General features: G+C 30.3%; 1 protein-coding gene across 1 annotated transcript; it reads left to right on the top strand.

Moving 5' to 3' along the window:
* Positions 1 to 7,519: 7,519 nt before the first annotated feature.
* Positions 7,520 to 10,572, top strand: LOC139897020 (sec14 cytosolic factor-like). The gene is made up of 6 exons (XM_071879662.1): positions 7,520 to 7,767; positions 7,896 to 8,151; positions 9,307 to 9,343; positions 9,627 to 9,744; positions 9,933 to 10,043; positions 10,264 to 10,572. The coding sequence occupies exons 1-6, from the start codon at positions 7,696 to 7,698 to the stop codon at positions 10,402 to 10,404; spliced, it is 735 nt and encodes a 244-aa protein (XP_071735763.1). The 5' UTR covers positions 7,520 to 7,695; the 3' UTR covers positions 10,405 to 10,572.
* Positions 10,573 to 19,080: the final 8,508 nt, after the last annotated feature.

Below are 19,080 nucleotides of genomic sequence, written 5' to 3'. Positions count from 1 at the left end.
TTTTTGGCCGAAACCAAGAGAGAGGGGGAGAGAGATTTTTGTGACTTTGAGAAAGAATTGTAAATATGTTTTGGTGCATGAAAAGCTTTAGCCTAGGTCTTTATTTATAGATGAGATTAGAGAATTCTAGAATTAGGGTTTAATGGGAATACTTTGGGAACGAGTTAGGGTTTACATGGGAGGTAATGTGGGCCGATTTTGGGAGGGCAAAAGGGTAATTTTACCCTTAAAAATTTCGGCTAGGGTATCATGGAATAAGTTTGGAACTTTTTCGTTTTAGTCCTTGTACTTTGGTTTAGCCTAAATAGCTCATTAAAGGTTCTAATTAAATTGTTTGAAGGCTACAAGTTTTAGAGTATTATATTTTGTTCACGAAAGTTTATTAGCTCATTATTTTTATCTTTTATTAACTTGTCATTTATTACACAAAGTTAATTAATATGTTTTATAATTCTTAACAATTGTTGATTAAAGTTTAATTGTTAAGTATTGTTTGGGCATTTAATATTGGAAAAATATAGAATGGAAAATTAAGGGTCGTTATAGATTGAGCAAACTATGAAGGATGCTGTGGACAAATCACAAAGACTAAATCTGTCTTCAAAGAATTCAAATGATTCAGTGTCTGCTGAAGTCTTTAGCGAATACCTTACTCATTACTCAAAACCCTTGCGGACAATATTCTTCATCATCCTCTGATCTTAGATATTCTAAAATATCATCATATCTTTCATTATAAATATCTTCGATGTTTCTGAAGATATTTTCATAACTATTGTTATCCGAAATCATTTACCTCTTCGCGCTATCTGTGTTACATCATAAAAGAAACTATTTTAGTTTCTAAATTTTGAAACCTTCGAGTTTAAATTATGAATGTTTTTGAAGTAGTATTGGGAACTGAAGCATGAGTTAGTATAATATAATGACACTTGATCAATGTGATTATATTATAGTAAGTCATGCTGAGTTTCTAATGGGGCATGACGATTCACAGACCATACCGTCATCATGTGTCATGTTACACAATTCTGGTATTCTATTTAACCTCTAAAAATATCAAGAAAATATTTTCTTGATGATTCAGTCTTTTCCGGATATTCTGGTAATTTGACAAATCAAATCGTGCTACTACCTTTCCTTTCTACTTTGTATATTATGATAATTCGAAACTCCATACCTACGAATTCTGGACCATTACTTGCGAAAAGAAAGCAAAAGCATGAAGCTCCGAAATGGAAAGGGGGTATAAATTGCAACAAACGAAAAAGATCATTAACCGTAGATATCAATGATTATAGAAAGACAGAAGCAGAGACATCGAAATATAAGGGAAGATATAAAACCCAACAACAACTCAGAAATTACAAACCGTATATATCGATGCATATAGCAATATAAAGACACGGGAGGACTAAAAATACTATAAACCCAAGAGTAAAATAGAAGTAAATAGATTCCTCCGGCGGCAGATGAAAAAGAAGAATGACAGATATGAAAGTTAGGAGTATATCAAGAATCAGAACGGGATGGAGCATATTGACGAATGCTTTAAAGTATGAATTGAGGAAGAAGGAATAAAAAGTGTGAGTTTTGGAAATAAGGAAAACGAAGGGGTGGATTTATAGTGAAATATCCGACAGAGCAATAAATATAGATCATCACATTTAACCAAAGAGGATTCTAATTTTCTTAATTACCGAAAAATCAAATCTTATTACGAAGATTTTCTCTAAATCCCTTGAACTCCGGAAATCAATCCTATCTACGTCAAAAGATATGACGAATCTACACTTACTCATTTCACTCTTTTGCGATAGCTTCACTCGTACTCTTCACATAAACAAATTGTTTTATCCATATTACTTAATGACGATAAAACTCTAATTTCCAACTCATAAGAGTCATGAAAACATACTTATTGTCATCCATGACCATTCTAATCAAATTTTGGGACGAAATTTCTTTAACGGGTAGGTACTGTGACAACCCGGAAATTTTTAACCAAATTTAAACTTTATCTTTATATTATTCCGACACGATAAGCAAAGTTTTTTAAGTTGAATCTCGAGAATTTTAAACTGTGCTCATGCATTCATTTAACCTCGACCAAATTCTGACGATTCACGAACCGTTATATAAATGGATATGTTTATATAGATATATGTATATATATTATAACTTGAGAATGTTAACAAAGTATTAAACATATAATACTTTACATGAACATATTGTTTCAATATAAGTTTAACATATTTATCGACAGAATTAAAAGATAATATTAAATGATTGAATTATCAGGTACATTGTGATATGATTACGGGTCTATGTTATGAGGTCTACTGTGATTTAAGAAATCTATTCTTTTTGACAACATTCGGAAAATGGTAAAGTGATTTATAAGTAAGAACAAATGTGTCAATTAACGGGAACTAGACAAGGGTTAGTGGAAATTCCTGTTTAATTTCCAATTCATGTTTTATAATATTTTCCTTGTGACCTTCATAAGATAACTATATTAACTTTCATTTTATTTAATGTGAAAGTAAGAACGTGGAGTGTAAATAACTTAGATGTTGGATATCGACAAGTTAAGTAACTCGACATTTTTCATTAAGATGATTTCATATGTTTATTTAACCTTTGGACTTTATCCCATGCTTCACCAACAAACTGTAATTTTAAAAACTTAAAACCTATTATGAATATATATAATTCTACTTTTCTAAAACGTTTTATGATATAACGATTTCCATTATTTTAACCTTTTAACAAAATGATTCTTAAATATATTTAGTTTTGGAAAACAAAATTATCATATTTATTTGATTTAGTTTCAAACGTACAAAAACGTTTTCAGTTTAAAAAGAACTTTATTATTAAAACGTATATAACTTTTATAAATATCTAAAACCACTTTTGACAATTCATTTCTTAACCAGTATGATAAAGATAGCGATATTTATATTTTATTTTATTAAATAAATATAATAATTTAAATTAATATTATATATATTTATACGCCTATTATACGTACATAGTTTTATACTTTTACTATATTTTAAATTTACTTTTACTTTACTTTTACTTTACTTTAACTTTAATAATTCACTTTAATAATTCATACTTTAATAATTCACTTTAATAATTCATACTTTAATAATTCACTTTAATAATTCATACTTTAATAATTCACTTTAATAATTCAAAAATCTATTATAAATAGAATTCAATAGGTTTCATTATTTCATAGAAACTTGAAAATATATTTCTCTAAACTCTCTCAATCGATTTACATATATATATTTACTCAGTATTATTTCAAGATATTATTAGTATACATAAAATACTACGATGGAGTTATGTTCAGGCGATTTCAAAATAAGTTTTCAAACGGGATAGAGCTAAGGAAATTATGGGTTATAGCTATGGAGGTTATGGGTATTGTTCGAGGGTATTGCTCGTGAGGTCAACCTAACGTTTATCATTTTCGTTGCGTCTACGTACTTTCCTGCAATATTGAATCACAATATTGATACGTGAGCATTCATATCTTATCTTTTATATATTAATAGTGTATCTCTGACTAGTGCTCGAGTATATATGATTATGCATGCTTGTATGTTTAGTTCGTCGATTAATAGTTTATGATAAATCATGAATTTAATACATATGCTACTGAGATAAGGTATATGATATGCATGTCGTTGGAAAGCTGGCGAAAAATTAATAACTTTTCATTTAGAAAGTGTATGGTTTCGATGAACGGATTAAAAGATATAGTCAACTGAATTATCATTTTGTATTATTATTAAAATGAATATTATTATTACTATCGTCGTTATTATCGTCGTTATTATTATTATCTAAAAATTATTATTATTATTATTATTATTATTATTATTATTATTATTATTTTTATTATTATTATTATTATTATTATTATTATTATTATTATTATTATTATTATTATTATTATCATTATCGTTATTAATATAAGTATTATCATTAAAAATTGTTATTGTTATTATTATTACTATCGTTATTATCATTAAGGTTATTATTAATATTATTATTATTATTATTATTATTATTATTATTATTATTATTATTATTATTATATTTATTATTATTAGTATCATTATCATTAAAACTAATATTAGTATCATCTAACTATTATGATTACTATTATTATCATTATTATGAATGCGATATAAAAGAGGACTAAAAGCTATTAAACAAATCGATTTAGGAAATAATAAGTATAAGTATCATGATGAAATTAAAATACTGTAAGATATTGGTTTAGATAAAAATATCGTTTTCATTATTTTTTTTATCATTATTATTATTATTATTAAAAGTATCATCAATATTAAAACTATCATTTTTATTAAAATTATCATTTTTAATAGAAATATCATTGTTATTATAAAATATCATTATTATTATCATTTTAGTATTATTATTATTATTAAAAATTATTATTTTATTATAATTAATATCATCATTAGTAAATAAATATTGTTATTATTATGATTAGTAGAATAATAATAATTATTATTATTATTACAAAATAATACAACTTTTACTCATTATTATTATTATTATCAATATTATTTTATCAAATAAATATGTGATACAAAGATATTTTTATTACATTAATAATACATACCACTATATATATTAAGTGAACGTTATAAATTTTATTACTTAAGATATATAAAAGTATACTTTTATCATATATAAATTTAATATAAATATTTATTTATTAATAAAAGTACTTGTATTATTTACTCTAATAATATCTGATAAATATATTTAAATATATAAAACGACTATACTTAAGTTATATAATAAAGATGTATAGATTTTGGAAGTCATTTTGGGTCAAGTTGACTTTTGTGGACTTTTGCATATCGGTCTCGAGCATTAGGATTGTGATACACTACGACTTGACCTAAATTGTTAGACAGATATTGACCAACATATAAATATATATACTTAATATAGGTTCGTGAATCCGAGGCCAACCCTACACTTGTTCAATGCCGTCATATGTATTTTTACTACAAAATACAGTATTGTGAGTTTCATTTGCTCCCTTTTTAAATACTTTTGCAATATATATTTTTGAGACTGAGAATACATGCACTTTTATAAATGTTTGATGAAATAGACACAAATAACCGAAACTACATTCTATGGTTGAATTTTTATACCGGATATCGCCCTTGTTGAACTTGGTAGCCAATGAATTAGTGTTTATTATAATTGTCACTAATTGACGCGAATCCTAAAGGTAGATCTACGGGCTTTGACACGCCTCAGTCAGAGATTTTGAACTGCTTTAGTACTTCGATTCGAGTGGTTCTGTTTTGGGGATATTCTAGATGCATTTTGTTAATATCGGTTACCAGGGGTTCAATCCATATGAATAATTTTTATGCAGATGCATGATGTTTATGAGAAATAAAAATGAAAATCTTGTGGTCTATTAAATTAATGGAAATGATTGTTTATGATAAACTAATGAACTCACCAACCTTTTGGTTGACACTTGAAAGCATGTTTATTCTCAGGTTTGAAAGAAATCTTCCGCTGTGCATTTGCTCATTTTAGAGATATTACTTGGAGTCATTCATGGCATATTTCAAAAGACATTGCATTCGAGTCGTTGAGTTCAACAAGATTATTATTAAGTCATTGATAGTTTGATATATTATGAAATGGTATGCATGCCTGTCAACTTTCGATGTAATGAAAGTTTGTCTTTTAAAAACGAATGCAATGTTTGTAAAATGTATCATATAGAGGTCAAATACCTCGCAATGAAATCAATTATTATGTAACGTTTATAATCGATATGAACGGGGCATTTCAACATGAATTTCTTTAAAACTGATATATTGAAGGAGATTCTTGAAGAAATCTACAAAAGCAATACAGACAAAAAAAAACTTCCAATACGGCTATTAATCTGGAAAAAAAAAGCAAAAATAAAATTACCTGAAGTTTGTATAGACAATTGATGATTACCTGAATGACAAATTATCGAAACTTACATAGACGATGAACAATAATTTACCACGGATTCATGAACATTCAAGACTCATGAAGCTTCATTAAAATAAACCCTAGCTGTATGGGGAAGAAGATGAAGATGAAAATGATTTATTACTCTGTATTATGATTTACGGCATATAATGATAACGATTTAAATTAAATAATATAGATATAGATATAGATATATACATGGAAATAGGGATAGACACTGTAATTATTTGAAGAAAAGAAACCCTAACCTGAGAGGATGAAGAAGAAGAAAGTGGCTGTCATTTTAGGGTTTGAAGGACTCGAGATGGAAGAATAAAGCAGAGAAAAAGAAAGCGTGATTTAGGAGTATATAAAAATAATATTTTTGTTTTTTCTTAATTATATTTATAAACTATAAATATATTAATTCTTTTTAATGACATCACTAACCCCATATCAAATTTTTTCTTTTTTGTTTTGTTTTTTTTATATGAAAGAATAATGTCTATTTATGACATCATTATTTTAGAATTATAATAGAAACTATAGATAGAATAGATACATAGATAGATTTGAGTAACTATAGATAGAATAGATAGATAGATTTGAGTAACTAACTATTTGAACGATCAGTATGGGATGTCAAATATTCATGACTTATATCATATCAATTAATTCCAAGGTTATTAATATTTGAATTTATTTAATTCGTTAAACGTATAATTTGAAAATTATTTTGAAATTTAAAGTCACTAAAATATTAGTCAACAACTGTATCACTTGTCAAGGATATATTTTTGGATAATTAAATATTTAATGGAACTGGAATCAAGAAATTACCAAAAAGAACGACTTTAAGAACATTACTAAATTTGAAAGATAATTTAGCTAATATTTTTTCAGACAAATTGTTTGTTGATAAAGAAGACTTTTCAGCGATGAATAATTTTTCAAATCAGATGTCATAAAATCTTAAAAAACTAACTATTGTCAGCGACTTCTATAATCATGTTACTTATCAATTCAACTATCACATTTGAATTGTTTTATAAATATTTTCTTTAATACTACTGCTTTCTAATAAATTAATTTTATCTTCTTCTGGAGGCCGATGAATTACGTATCTATATTATTTAAAAAAAAATAAGATATACTCACTATAAACTAAAGAGCGCTGACATTGATCGCACTTTACAACTACCACAAAAGATTTAATTCATTTAATCACCAACGAGAACATTTATTATATTTTTTTAGGCAGTTTTGTGAAGTTGAATTACATTACTTGTATTCCTATTAAAATATTTATTTTAATAAACTCGCGAATTTACATCGTTAAGCATTGTTGTATCTATTAAACCAAACACCAATGACAAGTATCTTTTTCAATACGTATAATTTATTTTCGTTTTTATTTATTTATATGAGCAAAGGAAGTAGAAGCTTTTAGATTTGTACTTTCTAGTTTTTACTCATTTGGGTCCCTTCCGGCATGCTTACTTTTCCCATCTGACTTGAGATATTGTGTTCTTTCTACTCATTATTAGTATATTAGTATTAGTCTTTGTGGCATGCTGATTTTTCCTCTTTGATATTCTTTCTCTCTTTTATTTAAAATAAAATCCATTTCCAATTATTCATTCAAATTCCCAGCAAAAAATGGACCACAATCAAGAACACAAACTCACCCAGATGAAGAAAATGGTACAGAAACATGGGTCTTCCATAGAGGTAATTACTAAATTTTTAATTTTTAATAACCCGATCATCAATATCGTTAATTATGTTAAAGTTTCAAACTTTTTAACACAATTCTACTCAAATTGTTCAAATATTGATGGGTTTTTGTTTTTATGTAGAAATTTAGTGACCCAACACTTGAAAGATTCTTAATTGCAAGATCCATGGATCCAAGTAAAGCAGCAAAGATGTTTATTTCATGGCAAAAATGGAGAAAATCTTTTGTTCCATTAGGGTTTATTCCTGATTCTCAAGTAGTTGATCAATTGGAAGCTAAAAAGATATATTTACAAGGTGTATCAAAAGATGGGTACCCTGTTATGATTGTTAAAGCTAGCAATCACTATCCTGCTAAAGATCAACCACAATTCAAGAGTAAATTTCTTAACTTTTTGTTTGAAGTTTTTTTATCAGTGATTTTTCAGCATTATGCTTGACCTAGCTATAAAAATTTAGGGGTGTTTATACAAGAATTAGAATAAGATCCACAAGAATTAAAGGGTTGTAAGTTAAAGTTGCTATAGTGTGATTCAATAATTAAATATTTTACTCATATGAAAAAAGTTTACTTTTTTATTATTACAAAAGCCTCTTTTAGGGAGAGGATTGTGTTATCCAAACTTTGCTTTGTTTATTCAGATTCTTGTCTTCATCTTTCACCAATGATTCTTGTTAACTTATTATTATGGATTTAATTTAATTTAATAGTTTTTTAAAAGGTGGTTTATTTTTGGTTTTTGTCTTTAGTTAGTTCATATTGATTGGGACAATTTCAGGTCTAAAATACTTACTGTCCTTAATAAAATTCCTGCATTTGTTTATTTTGATACAATTTACAATTAATATTAGTTGAATACGTTTTGTTATTATCTTAAACTAATTAAGATAAATTAATTGGCTCTTGAAAAGATTGCTGGGTAGCATGGGCTTTTTTGTTGCATTATATTAAGGAATAGGTTATTTAAAATAAAATTAACGTGATGATTGAGTACTTATATTAATTTATTAACAAGTTAGGTGGTTCTAATGGTGTGTCCCTTCTAACTTAGTGGATTTAGACGTATGAACTTCCTAGTTGACTTTTGGAAGTCAAACTAGAATACCGTTTTGAGCTTCAAAATCCGCATGAAAATTTGTAGTTCTGGATGAAGAACATGGACTGGACCATATATGATATATGAAATGGTACTAGTGTAAATCTTTGGTGTATAAGTTCATTAATAATGTTATTGAAATTGATATTTATAATTGGATATACAATATCTTATTAATATTTATACAACACATACAGATGTGGATATATTTGCAAAAGAATTCATTTTTTAATACATGAAGTTTTTAAGTAAAGTCAATGAAAGACTAACAATAGTTAATTTTCCATGCTTCAGTATTATTAAAAAAGCTGGCTTAACTCATTTCTTACCATTAACTTTAAGCCTACAACATACAAGATATCTTTGCATGACTAATATATCGAAACAAACAAGGTAGTTCAAACTTAATATCCTCTTTTTCTTCTTGAATATGCAGGATTTGTGGTTCATCTGCTTGACAAAGTTGTTGCAAGGTACATTTTTAATTTTATCGAAATGATTGATTGTATGTGTAATTGTTTTAAAATGTTAGTTAAGTGATATCAGCCTTTTACCTAAACATTGATACCTGATGATTACTTAATATATTTAGTACTTTATTAATCATTAATCAGTTAGTTCAATTCCGCAAGTATTCAATAAATTCAATAACATAAATCTTAAATCATTTCATTAACTTATTCTTATACATGTCCTCGTGTCACAAATTGATTACTCAATAAGGTTGAATAATTAATCTTTGTTTGCTCATGTCAGTGGCTTCAAAGGAAAAGAAATAGGAAATGAGAAACTGCTTGGTGTTCTTGATTTAGATCAACTTGGTTACAAAAACGTTGATACTCGTGGATTAATCACCGGATTTCAGTTTTTACAGGTATATATTTATCGTCATTTTCATATGTTTAACCAAGTTATTGACATATATTATGTATCCCCTGGCATTTGTCATTGTAACTTAAGGTAGCATTGTATTTTTCCAATGTGTATGTAACGTACGTAATACGTTCCTTTTTGCCATTTATGTAAGTAACCCTTGAGTACTCTGTTTGGCTTCACCTGCAGTCATATTACCCAGAGAGATTAGCGAAGTGTTACATCCTAAATATGCCTTGGTTTTTTGTGAGTGTTTGGAAGATGGTTTCTCGGTTCCTGGATCAAGCAACTCTAGATAAGGTATCTTCCGCTTCAACGCTTTATTTAAAATTTGCACCACTTTTAAATGCCCATCATACCCTTAATATTTTCAAATTATCGCAAAGTTAAAATGGTCTTTTGAGCTATGAAAAAATGTTGACTCCCTTTATCTATTTTATCCAAATCTTATGATTTTCTCTTCTGAAATGTCAGTGTGCTTATCAGAGTTAAAAAAAAAGGGTTGGTTTTGTGATTGCAGATTACAATTGTAACCAACGACGAAGAGAAAAGTCAATTTGTTAGAGAAGTCGGTGAAGATGTGTTGCCCGAAGAAATGGGTGGGAAGGCGAAGCTTGTTGCACTTCAAGACGTTGTACTTCCCCCGCTAGTAGAGGATTAACTGTAACTATAACTAACAAACTATTGCTTACCCTAATTAAGTTTGACACTTTATAATCTTAATAGTATATTATGCAACTGCTTCTCATAATTTCATGAAATTGATGATCAATTCTAGCAACCAAATTCACTATCGAGTTATATATAAGAATCTTTGTTTTTCTGTTTCGATTCTATGCTAGTAGCTAAAATTGTCAAGAAGCAATGCTTCACGTCGTCTTTTCAATCTTCAGTTCGTCTTTTCAGTTCTTCGGCCATTTGTTATGAGTTGTCTAAAAACACGGGACTTATTGTTCGTGTCCCGTGAATGACGCTACTTGATAACGAGTGAAGTGTTACATTTCAACTTTATAATTTGGAGCTTAAACGGGTAAACATATAAGGTTTTTCTCGGTTCAGACTACCCTTCAATTTAATTTGGAACTTAGTACTCATCAAACATAAGATTGGTTTCGATTTTGTTACATGGTTAATAAGTTAGCACTGTTGTTCTTATACCAATTCATTCATTGTACTCCGTATTATATTTGTTCATTCTGACATCTTTTTAAACTCAATTATACGGATGTCAAAAGATTGAGAGTTCAAAATGCAAAATTATCTTTGACGTTGAACATACATATACCGGAATTAAGGAACTTTCTTAGGCTGCGTTCTCTTAACTCTTCAGCGCTAAATGCTGAATCATTCAGCTTTGCGCACATTTGTTTATGATATCTGAATGACATAAGATGTTGAACCATTTAGAGTTGAAACAATCTCTTAATCATTAAGCATATAAATTTTCTTTGATATCCAACCAAAAATTATATCCAGAATGCTCATCAAACAAATATATTGGAATTTTTCTTCATTTAAAACGTTAATAAAATAACTTTACCTCATTTGTATCATTTATTCAAAATGATTATACCAAATCCATTCAAAACCCTTGATTCGATGTCGATATTGCCGTTCAAAAAGAATTGTCAAGAAGCAATGCGTCATCGTCTTTTCAGTCTTCAATTTGTCTTTTAAGTATGCAGTTCGTCTTTCCAATTCTTCGACCATTTGTTATGTGATGTCTAAGCCCACGAGACTTATTGTCCCTGTCCCACAAATGACAAATGACGCTACTTGATAACGAGTGAAGTGTTACATTTCAACTTTATAATTTTAAGCTTAAACGGGTAAACATATAAAAAAAATTTCTGTCCAGACTACCCTTTAATTTAATTTGGAACTTAATACTCATCAAACATAAGATTGATTTCGGTTTTGTTACATGGTAATAAGTTAGCAACTCAAGAAAGAAAACAACAATAATAAAAATGACCAAAACCAGGTGAGGATGGCAGACCCACAATTTTTCTCTCAAACTTTCTAACCAACATTCCCCAACTCCATCCAAATCAAAAATCCGAACTTTCAATCCACAAACAATTCTCACAAATATCCACAACAAAACTACAACCAATACTCTTTTCCAAAAAAATCAACGGTTTTTTTAGGAAATCTTTCAAGGTTTACTACTAACACAATTAACAATTTTATTCAAAAGTATGGCACAATTCAAGGCTTATCATGGAAGCAAGATAGGTCATTTGCTTTCGTTAAATTTGCCAACATTGATCAAGCATACCAAGCAGTTTGAAGGTTAAATGGCTGTAGCATTAATGGCAGAAAAATTTATGCAGGTTTTGCCAAAAAAGAATTGAACCCAAAAATCACTCCAGTCAACCATTCTTCCCATAACCAAAACGTACCTCGATTCGAATCTAATATTTTCGTTTCTCCTAATTCACAAACCTGTGTTAATCTCAACCTAACGGCTATCATAATTGATAAAATCCCAATCACTGCTCTCAAACTTATCAAATGGCTTAAAATTCGGTTCGTCGCCATAACCTCTGTGTCGGTATGGGGCGCTTACGGTTACATAGTCCAGTGTGCCGATATCCAAAGTTTTCATCGTATGACTATGGGTCCAACTTTGAACGATTTGGATTTTTTAGAAGTTATTCCATTAAACCAAAGAAGGAACACGTTTTTCAGATTTACCAAGGTAGGGATAAGAGGCATCCCTTTTGAGTGCTGCTCTTCGAATTGTACAATTGATGTCGCCAAGTCTTTCGGTAGGGTTGTACACATTGATCAAAACTCATACAATCTAAAAAAACCTGACATCATCTTTGCTATGGTTGAAGTCAACAATCCAGGCCCAATTAAACAATATGTTCATGCTACTGTTGCAAACAATTTTGAGTGCAGACTATGGATCGAAGAGATCTCCTTTAACGACCAAACAGAAGCTGTAAGTGACGAGATTATCGACGAATACAATGGCCTTTTACAGTTAACTAATCATGTCATGAAAGAACATAAGGATTCTGTTGATGAAAAATCTCCGGTGCCGGATTCTGATCATATACAGCCGGAGTGTGACATGGAGGATGGTGAAGTATACGTTACCGGTGACAATTCAAATATCCATACACCTACAAAACAAAACTTGCCCGATTCGGTTACCAAACAATTTGATTTACACAACTCTATGGAAAAAGTCACAAAAGCTTTGAGAATGCAAAAGGATAAAGCTGCAGATGACATAAAAAAAAAAAACCCCTTTTTGTGTCTACAAGCAATGATAAAACAAATAACAATATGGTCAATAAGGTACAATCACTTTCGGCCACACATACCTGTTCCCAAGAAGAGCTTTTTGTTTTGAACAACAAAGACTATCCTACCCTTGATAACCTCTCTCCAAAAAATTTGTCTGCTTCTATATCCATTGATGAAGCCTCTGTCCATGTCAACAGCAATAATACTTCCTTTGCTGCCAAGTTGAAGAACAAAATTGTTGATGAGCCTCAATGTCACGGCAGTAGCTGTCGTTCTTCCTGCGAAAAAATCAGAGCGAGATGTCACCCTAACGAAACCATTAATGAACCTTTCATTCAGCCTAAAGTGGGTGTTGGATTGAAGAAAGCTTTTGATAAAAACAAGAGTTGGATCTATGATATACCTGATATTGCCGGTTTCTTTGATACATCTAGCGAAATCAACCATTTGGTTGGACAAGAATCAAATCCAAAGGTCTCCAAACCAAGGGTCCATCAATTTGGTACCAAGAAAATTTCTTATAAAGAAGAACTAAAAAACTTTGATGATCTTATGAGCAATATGGCTGATGATGAAACTCCTGTCAAAACGCCTAAACCAAAGCCTTGAATCTTCAACCCATTTGGAGTATGAAGCAGCTCACGTTTCAATTTAGAAGTATCAGCTTGCAACTCTCGGTCTTCTCTTTTTTCAATCCATTCCATCTTCCTCGCCTCTATCAAATTCGACAGCTTCATTCGCCTACACAATTGTTTCTCGTTTAGCTTGGTTTTCGATTGAATCATCAGCGATCCTTTTCATTGCTTCAATTGCCGTCAATTTCAATGAAGGTTTCACTCAAATTTGCCGCCGTCAATTTCAATATTGGGGAAGACGCTTTCTATGTTAAGTGATGTTGGGATCTTAAGCCCAGCCCAATCCATTTTGGGTTCCTTTATTTTCTGTTGTTCAATGGGCTCATAAGCCCAGTAAACAGTGGGCTTCTTACTTCTTCATGTTCTTCAGTCCAGCTCCCAATGGGCCATGTAATGGCTGGTTTTTAAGCCCGCTCAAACATGGGCTTCGTATGTCAATTAGGACCTTCTGTATATTTGTTGTTTCTTTCAATTTTCTGTCATCTATTTTGGGCTCAAGGCCTCTTGCATTGTAATTTGTTTGTTAATCTTCATCGTTCCGATGAAGGTTTTTAATATATATTCTTCTTTTTCGCCAAAAAAAATATATAAATAAGTTAGCAACTCTGTTGTTCTTATACTAATTCATTCATTGTATTATATTTGTTCATTCTAAAATCTTTTTAAACTCAATTATACCATGTTAAAAGATTGAGAGTTCAAGAAGCAATTTATGTTTAATGTTGAACATACATATAGCCATATAGGGCGTGTTTGGCTTGAAACTTTATAGAGCTTTAGCTTAAGTTGTTTTTGAAAAAGCTCATATCTAATAAAAAGTTTCGTTTAATTAAAAGAGCTTAAAGTTTTTAGACGGAGAAAAAAATTAAAAGCCAAAAGCTAATTGAACTAGCGTTTGAGAACAAACTCATAACTTTGTCATTTTACTTTCTATTTTAGCAATTTCAACTACTCTACCAAACACTTAAATTCATATAATAAAATTACCAGCTACAAACTAGTTTGCCAAACATACCCATACCAGAATTAAGGAACTTTCTTAATGTTAAACGTACCAATGTAGATTTCACACAAACCAGGGATGTCGTCCTCAAAACCCCGCAAGAAGTCAAGAAACTTTCGCTCGGGCCGAAACGGTAGCGACCTCAAAACGTCGCAACGGAAAAAACGGGGTCGAGACGGGGTCGAAACGGATGTTGACTAATGTTGACTTTTATATATATAAATATATATTTACACATATTTTAGAGCTAAAAAACCTTCATTAACAAATTTGTACTTATAATTGCTATTAGCGTTAATATAATACAAAATGGAATACTAAACTAATTCAATTTTGATTGATTTGATCGACTTATGACCGATTTTAACAGAATTTTTGAATTTTGAGCGGCGTTGACCCAATTTTTCCTGCATTTGACCTGACTTTTGAACATTGACCGACTTATAATTATAAGAAAACGGGATAGGGTCGAAACGGTTTAATCGCCAAAACTCCGCAACGGGCGTCGCAACGGACACAACGGACGTCGTTTACAACAGTGAGTATATGTCTGTCACACCCCCAAATATGGCCGGGGGTATTTGTCACTAATTATATCAAATCAAGCAATTGTATAATGAGAACGAATCTATATGAGACGTTTTATATAACTTTTATTGAGTTTTTGCAGCGGAAGATAAATAGTCATTACATTTTATTGAATGAACAAAGCATTAAATATTTTTAAATGGAATGATAAGTAATGCATGTAGACTTCAAGCATAGCAAGCAATCATCATCAAAGCAGCACATCAACAGCTTCTAATTACCTGAGACAAACATGCTTAAAAAGTCAACACGAGGTTGAGTGAATAACATAGGTTTAATTTTGAGTAAGTTTGTTAGACCACAAGATTTAAATAAAGTCGATATATCATGTATATCAAAAGTATGTCATGAGCGTATAATATCAAAACTAAACGATTTTACCCCGTAACAATACATATGTAATTGTCGAGATCATTATTATACCACCAATTGACCTGAGGTCAACAGTGCGGGATGTTACTCCCAATAGCGCTATCTATAATAATTTCGTTTGCCACTTTAATTCATCTAGCAATTAATGATATTACAAAGCAGGGATTTGTATGTTTCAAGTGAACATAATAAAATACTCATGTTGGTCGCATAATAAGTTTGTACTTGTGTCTAGCATGTCAAAGCATTTAAAATAAAGCATGTGTCTCACCCCAATGTAAAAACATAAAAATGTAAAAACAGGGCTATGAAATTCACCTTAAATAGCAGTTGAAGTATTCCACGCAAGAAGGAAAGTAAAGCAAGTAAGTGATCTGGATATCAACCTAGAGGTATAATGTTTGATTAGTTAATGTCTAACTTGACATAAAGTATGTTTATTAATATAGCAACTATATTGACATTGACGGTTTTCGAGAAAAGTTCATATTTCTCAAAAGTTTCTATTTTTAGAAACCTACTATTTATGGAAAGCTTCCACTTATAGTAAGCTTCTAGTTTAAGAATGTTCGGGTTATAATTCTTAACAAAGATGTTGTACAATCTCGCCCAAACTTCGTCGCTAACATGCAAGTCACTCGAATGATCTATTGTTACCGAGCGGCCCAGGATCTCTTGACCAGAATCTAAGTCTTGGTATTCGAGATCCACAAGCGTCCCATAATGGTAACAAGGATCACCCTAGGCCACAAGTAGCGGTGATGTTTGTAGTCTTTGTACGCTATCCTTAATTATAACCTTCACGTTAGGTGCGTATATACATATATATTCATTAATTCGATTTTAATTATAATTCCTATATATTAATTCATAAAAATACTTTTATAATTTGTAGTAACATATATTACTAATTATAACATGTTATTTATTTTAATTTTAATTGCATATAATTTATAACATTATTTACATGTTTCAGTAAAAAAAAATAAATCGAAGTAAAAAGTAAAAAGTAAAAAGTAAAAAGTAAGAAAAGAATACTTACTAGTAGTAAATCTTCAAAGAGATAATGAGAGAAATTTTGGTGTGAGTTTGAATGAGAAATGAGGGGTATTTATACTTGAAAAAATTTGGTAAAAAGAATAAAATAATTAAAAGAAAAAGAAATATTTTAATTTTTAATGGGATTTTAAAATTCAAAAGTATTAAATGTTAGGTCATGGGATAATGCACAAAATAAAATAATAAAAGTAGTTTTCTATTATAATTTTTAATTAAAAAGTAATTTTTTTTTAAATTCATTTATTTTAAGGATTTATATATATATATATATATATATATATATATATATATATATATATATATATATATATAAATATGAATTTTGCATAAAAATAATAAATAATTCGGTATTTTGTATTTTTAATAATAATTATGATTTTAATTACTAAACTACAGTTTATTAAGTTTGTAAATATTATTATATTTATATATAATTGGATTTATTATATAGTTAAATATATAATATATTAACTAAATAATAAAAGTGATACAAAGTCTATATACTTAGTTAAATTATGTCAAATTATATAAATTAATAATATATTATTTATTTAAGCGTACGTTGTTGACTAAAAATTACTATTCGGTCAATATTTAATTGTATATAACAACCCTTAATACATATAGTCAGGCAGATAACCCTAGGGTTAATTCAGTAAATTTAGAAGTCGAAAAGTCAGGGTTGTTATAGTACCTCCCCGTTAATAAAAACTTCGTCCCGAAGTTTTAGGTAGACTTCTCGGATGCATCAGCGGTTGAGAAGAGATGGAGATATTTCTGTTTCATTTGGTCTTCACGTTCCCAGGTATACTCGGGGCCACGTCGTGAATTCCAACGGATCTTAACAATAGGTATGGTGCTTTATTTCAAGCGTTTAGCAGATCGGTCCATGACTTCTACGGGTTCCTCTATGAAGTGCATTTTATTATCAATGCGAATGTCATCCAAAGGAATAATGAGAGTGTCATCAGCAAGACACTTTTTAAGATTCGAGACATGAAATATGTCGTGTACGCTGCTAAGTTCAGCAGGTAATTCTAATCGATAAGCCATGGGTCCGATTCTTTTAGTAATCTTGAAGGGTCCAACAAAACGCGGACTTAGTTTGCTTCGTTTATCAAAACGAACGACGCCTTTCCAAGGGGATACTTTCAACATGACTTTGTCACCAACTTGAAATTCCAAATCTTTCCGACCTTTATTAGCATAGCTTTTCTGTCGGCTGCGGGCAGTTTCTATTCGTTTCTTAATCTGAACTATCTTTTCAGTTGTCTCGTGTATGATTTCAGGACCGGTTAACTGTCTGTCCTCTAATTCATCCCAGCACAGTAGGGATCTACATTTTCGTCCGTATAAGGCCTCAAAAGGTGCAGCCTTAATACTTGAATGGTAACTATTATTGTAAGAGAATTCAACCAAAGGCAAATGTCTATCCCAGCCTTTGCCGAAGTCGATAACACAAGCGTGAAGCATATCTTCCAACGTTTTAATGGTTCGATCACTTTGACCATCGGTTTGTGGATGATAAGCAGTACTCATGTCGAGTTGAGTTCCAAGAGCAGTTTGTAAGGATTTCCAGAATCTGAAAGTGAATCTACTGTCGCAATCGGATATGATTGATATAGGAACACCATGACGAGAGACAATTTCTTTGATATACAGTTGTGACAATCTCTCCATCTTGTCGGTCTCCTTGATCGATAAGAATTGAGTAGATTTAGTAAGACGATCTACTATGACCCATATAGTATCATTGCCACTAGAAGTCTTGGGCAATTTAGTAATAAAGTCCATAGCGATACTTTCCCACTTCCACTGCGGAATATCCGGTTGTTGCAGTAAACCAGATGGCTTTTGATGCTCGACCTTAACTTTTAAACAAGTAAGACACTTTCTCACATATTCAGCAATATCAGATTTCAGAATAGGCCACCAATAAAATTCTTTCACATCGTGATACATCTTACTGGAGCCTGGGTGAATAGAATATCTAGTCTTATGTGCTTCATCCAAGACTAGCTTTCGCAGATTTCCGAATTGAGGAACCTAGATACGGTTGTTGTAGTACCGTGTTCCGTTCTCCCTGATTTGTAATTGGTTTTCAACTCCTGAAGGCCCTTCATGTTTGATATTTTCTTGCTTTATAGATTCTAGTTGTGCTTTAGGGATTTTAGCTGTCAGATTTGTTTGAATGATCATATTCAAAGCTCGCACTCGGATAGGCTTGACTCGATCCTTTCGACTGAGTGCATCAGCAACAACATTTGACTTACCAGGATGGTACTTGAGTTCACAGTTGTAGTCATTTAATAATTCGACCCAACATCTTTGTCTCAAGTTCAGTTGCTTTTGATCAAAGATGTGCTGGAGACTCTTATGATCGATGAATATGGTGAATTTTATTCCATAAAGATAG

This window comes from Rutidosis leptorrhynchoides, chromosome 3 (genome assembly GCF_046630445.1).
Source record: "Rutidosis leptorrhynchoides isolate AG116_Rl617_1_P2 chromosome 3, CSIRO_AGI_Rlap_v1, whole genome shotgun sequence".
In the NCBI taxonomy this organism is placed as follows: Eukaryota; Viridiplantae; Streptophyta; class Magnoliopsida; order Asterales; family Asteraceae; genus Rutidosis; species Rutidosis leptorrhynchoides.
The sequence above is the reverse complement of the archived record's forward strand: the minus strand, read 5'-3'. Positions and strand labels throughout refer to the sequence as shown.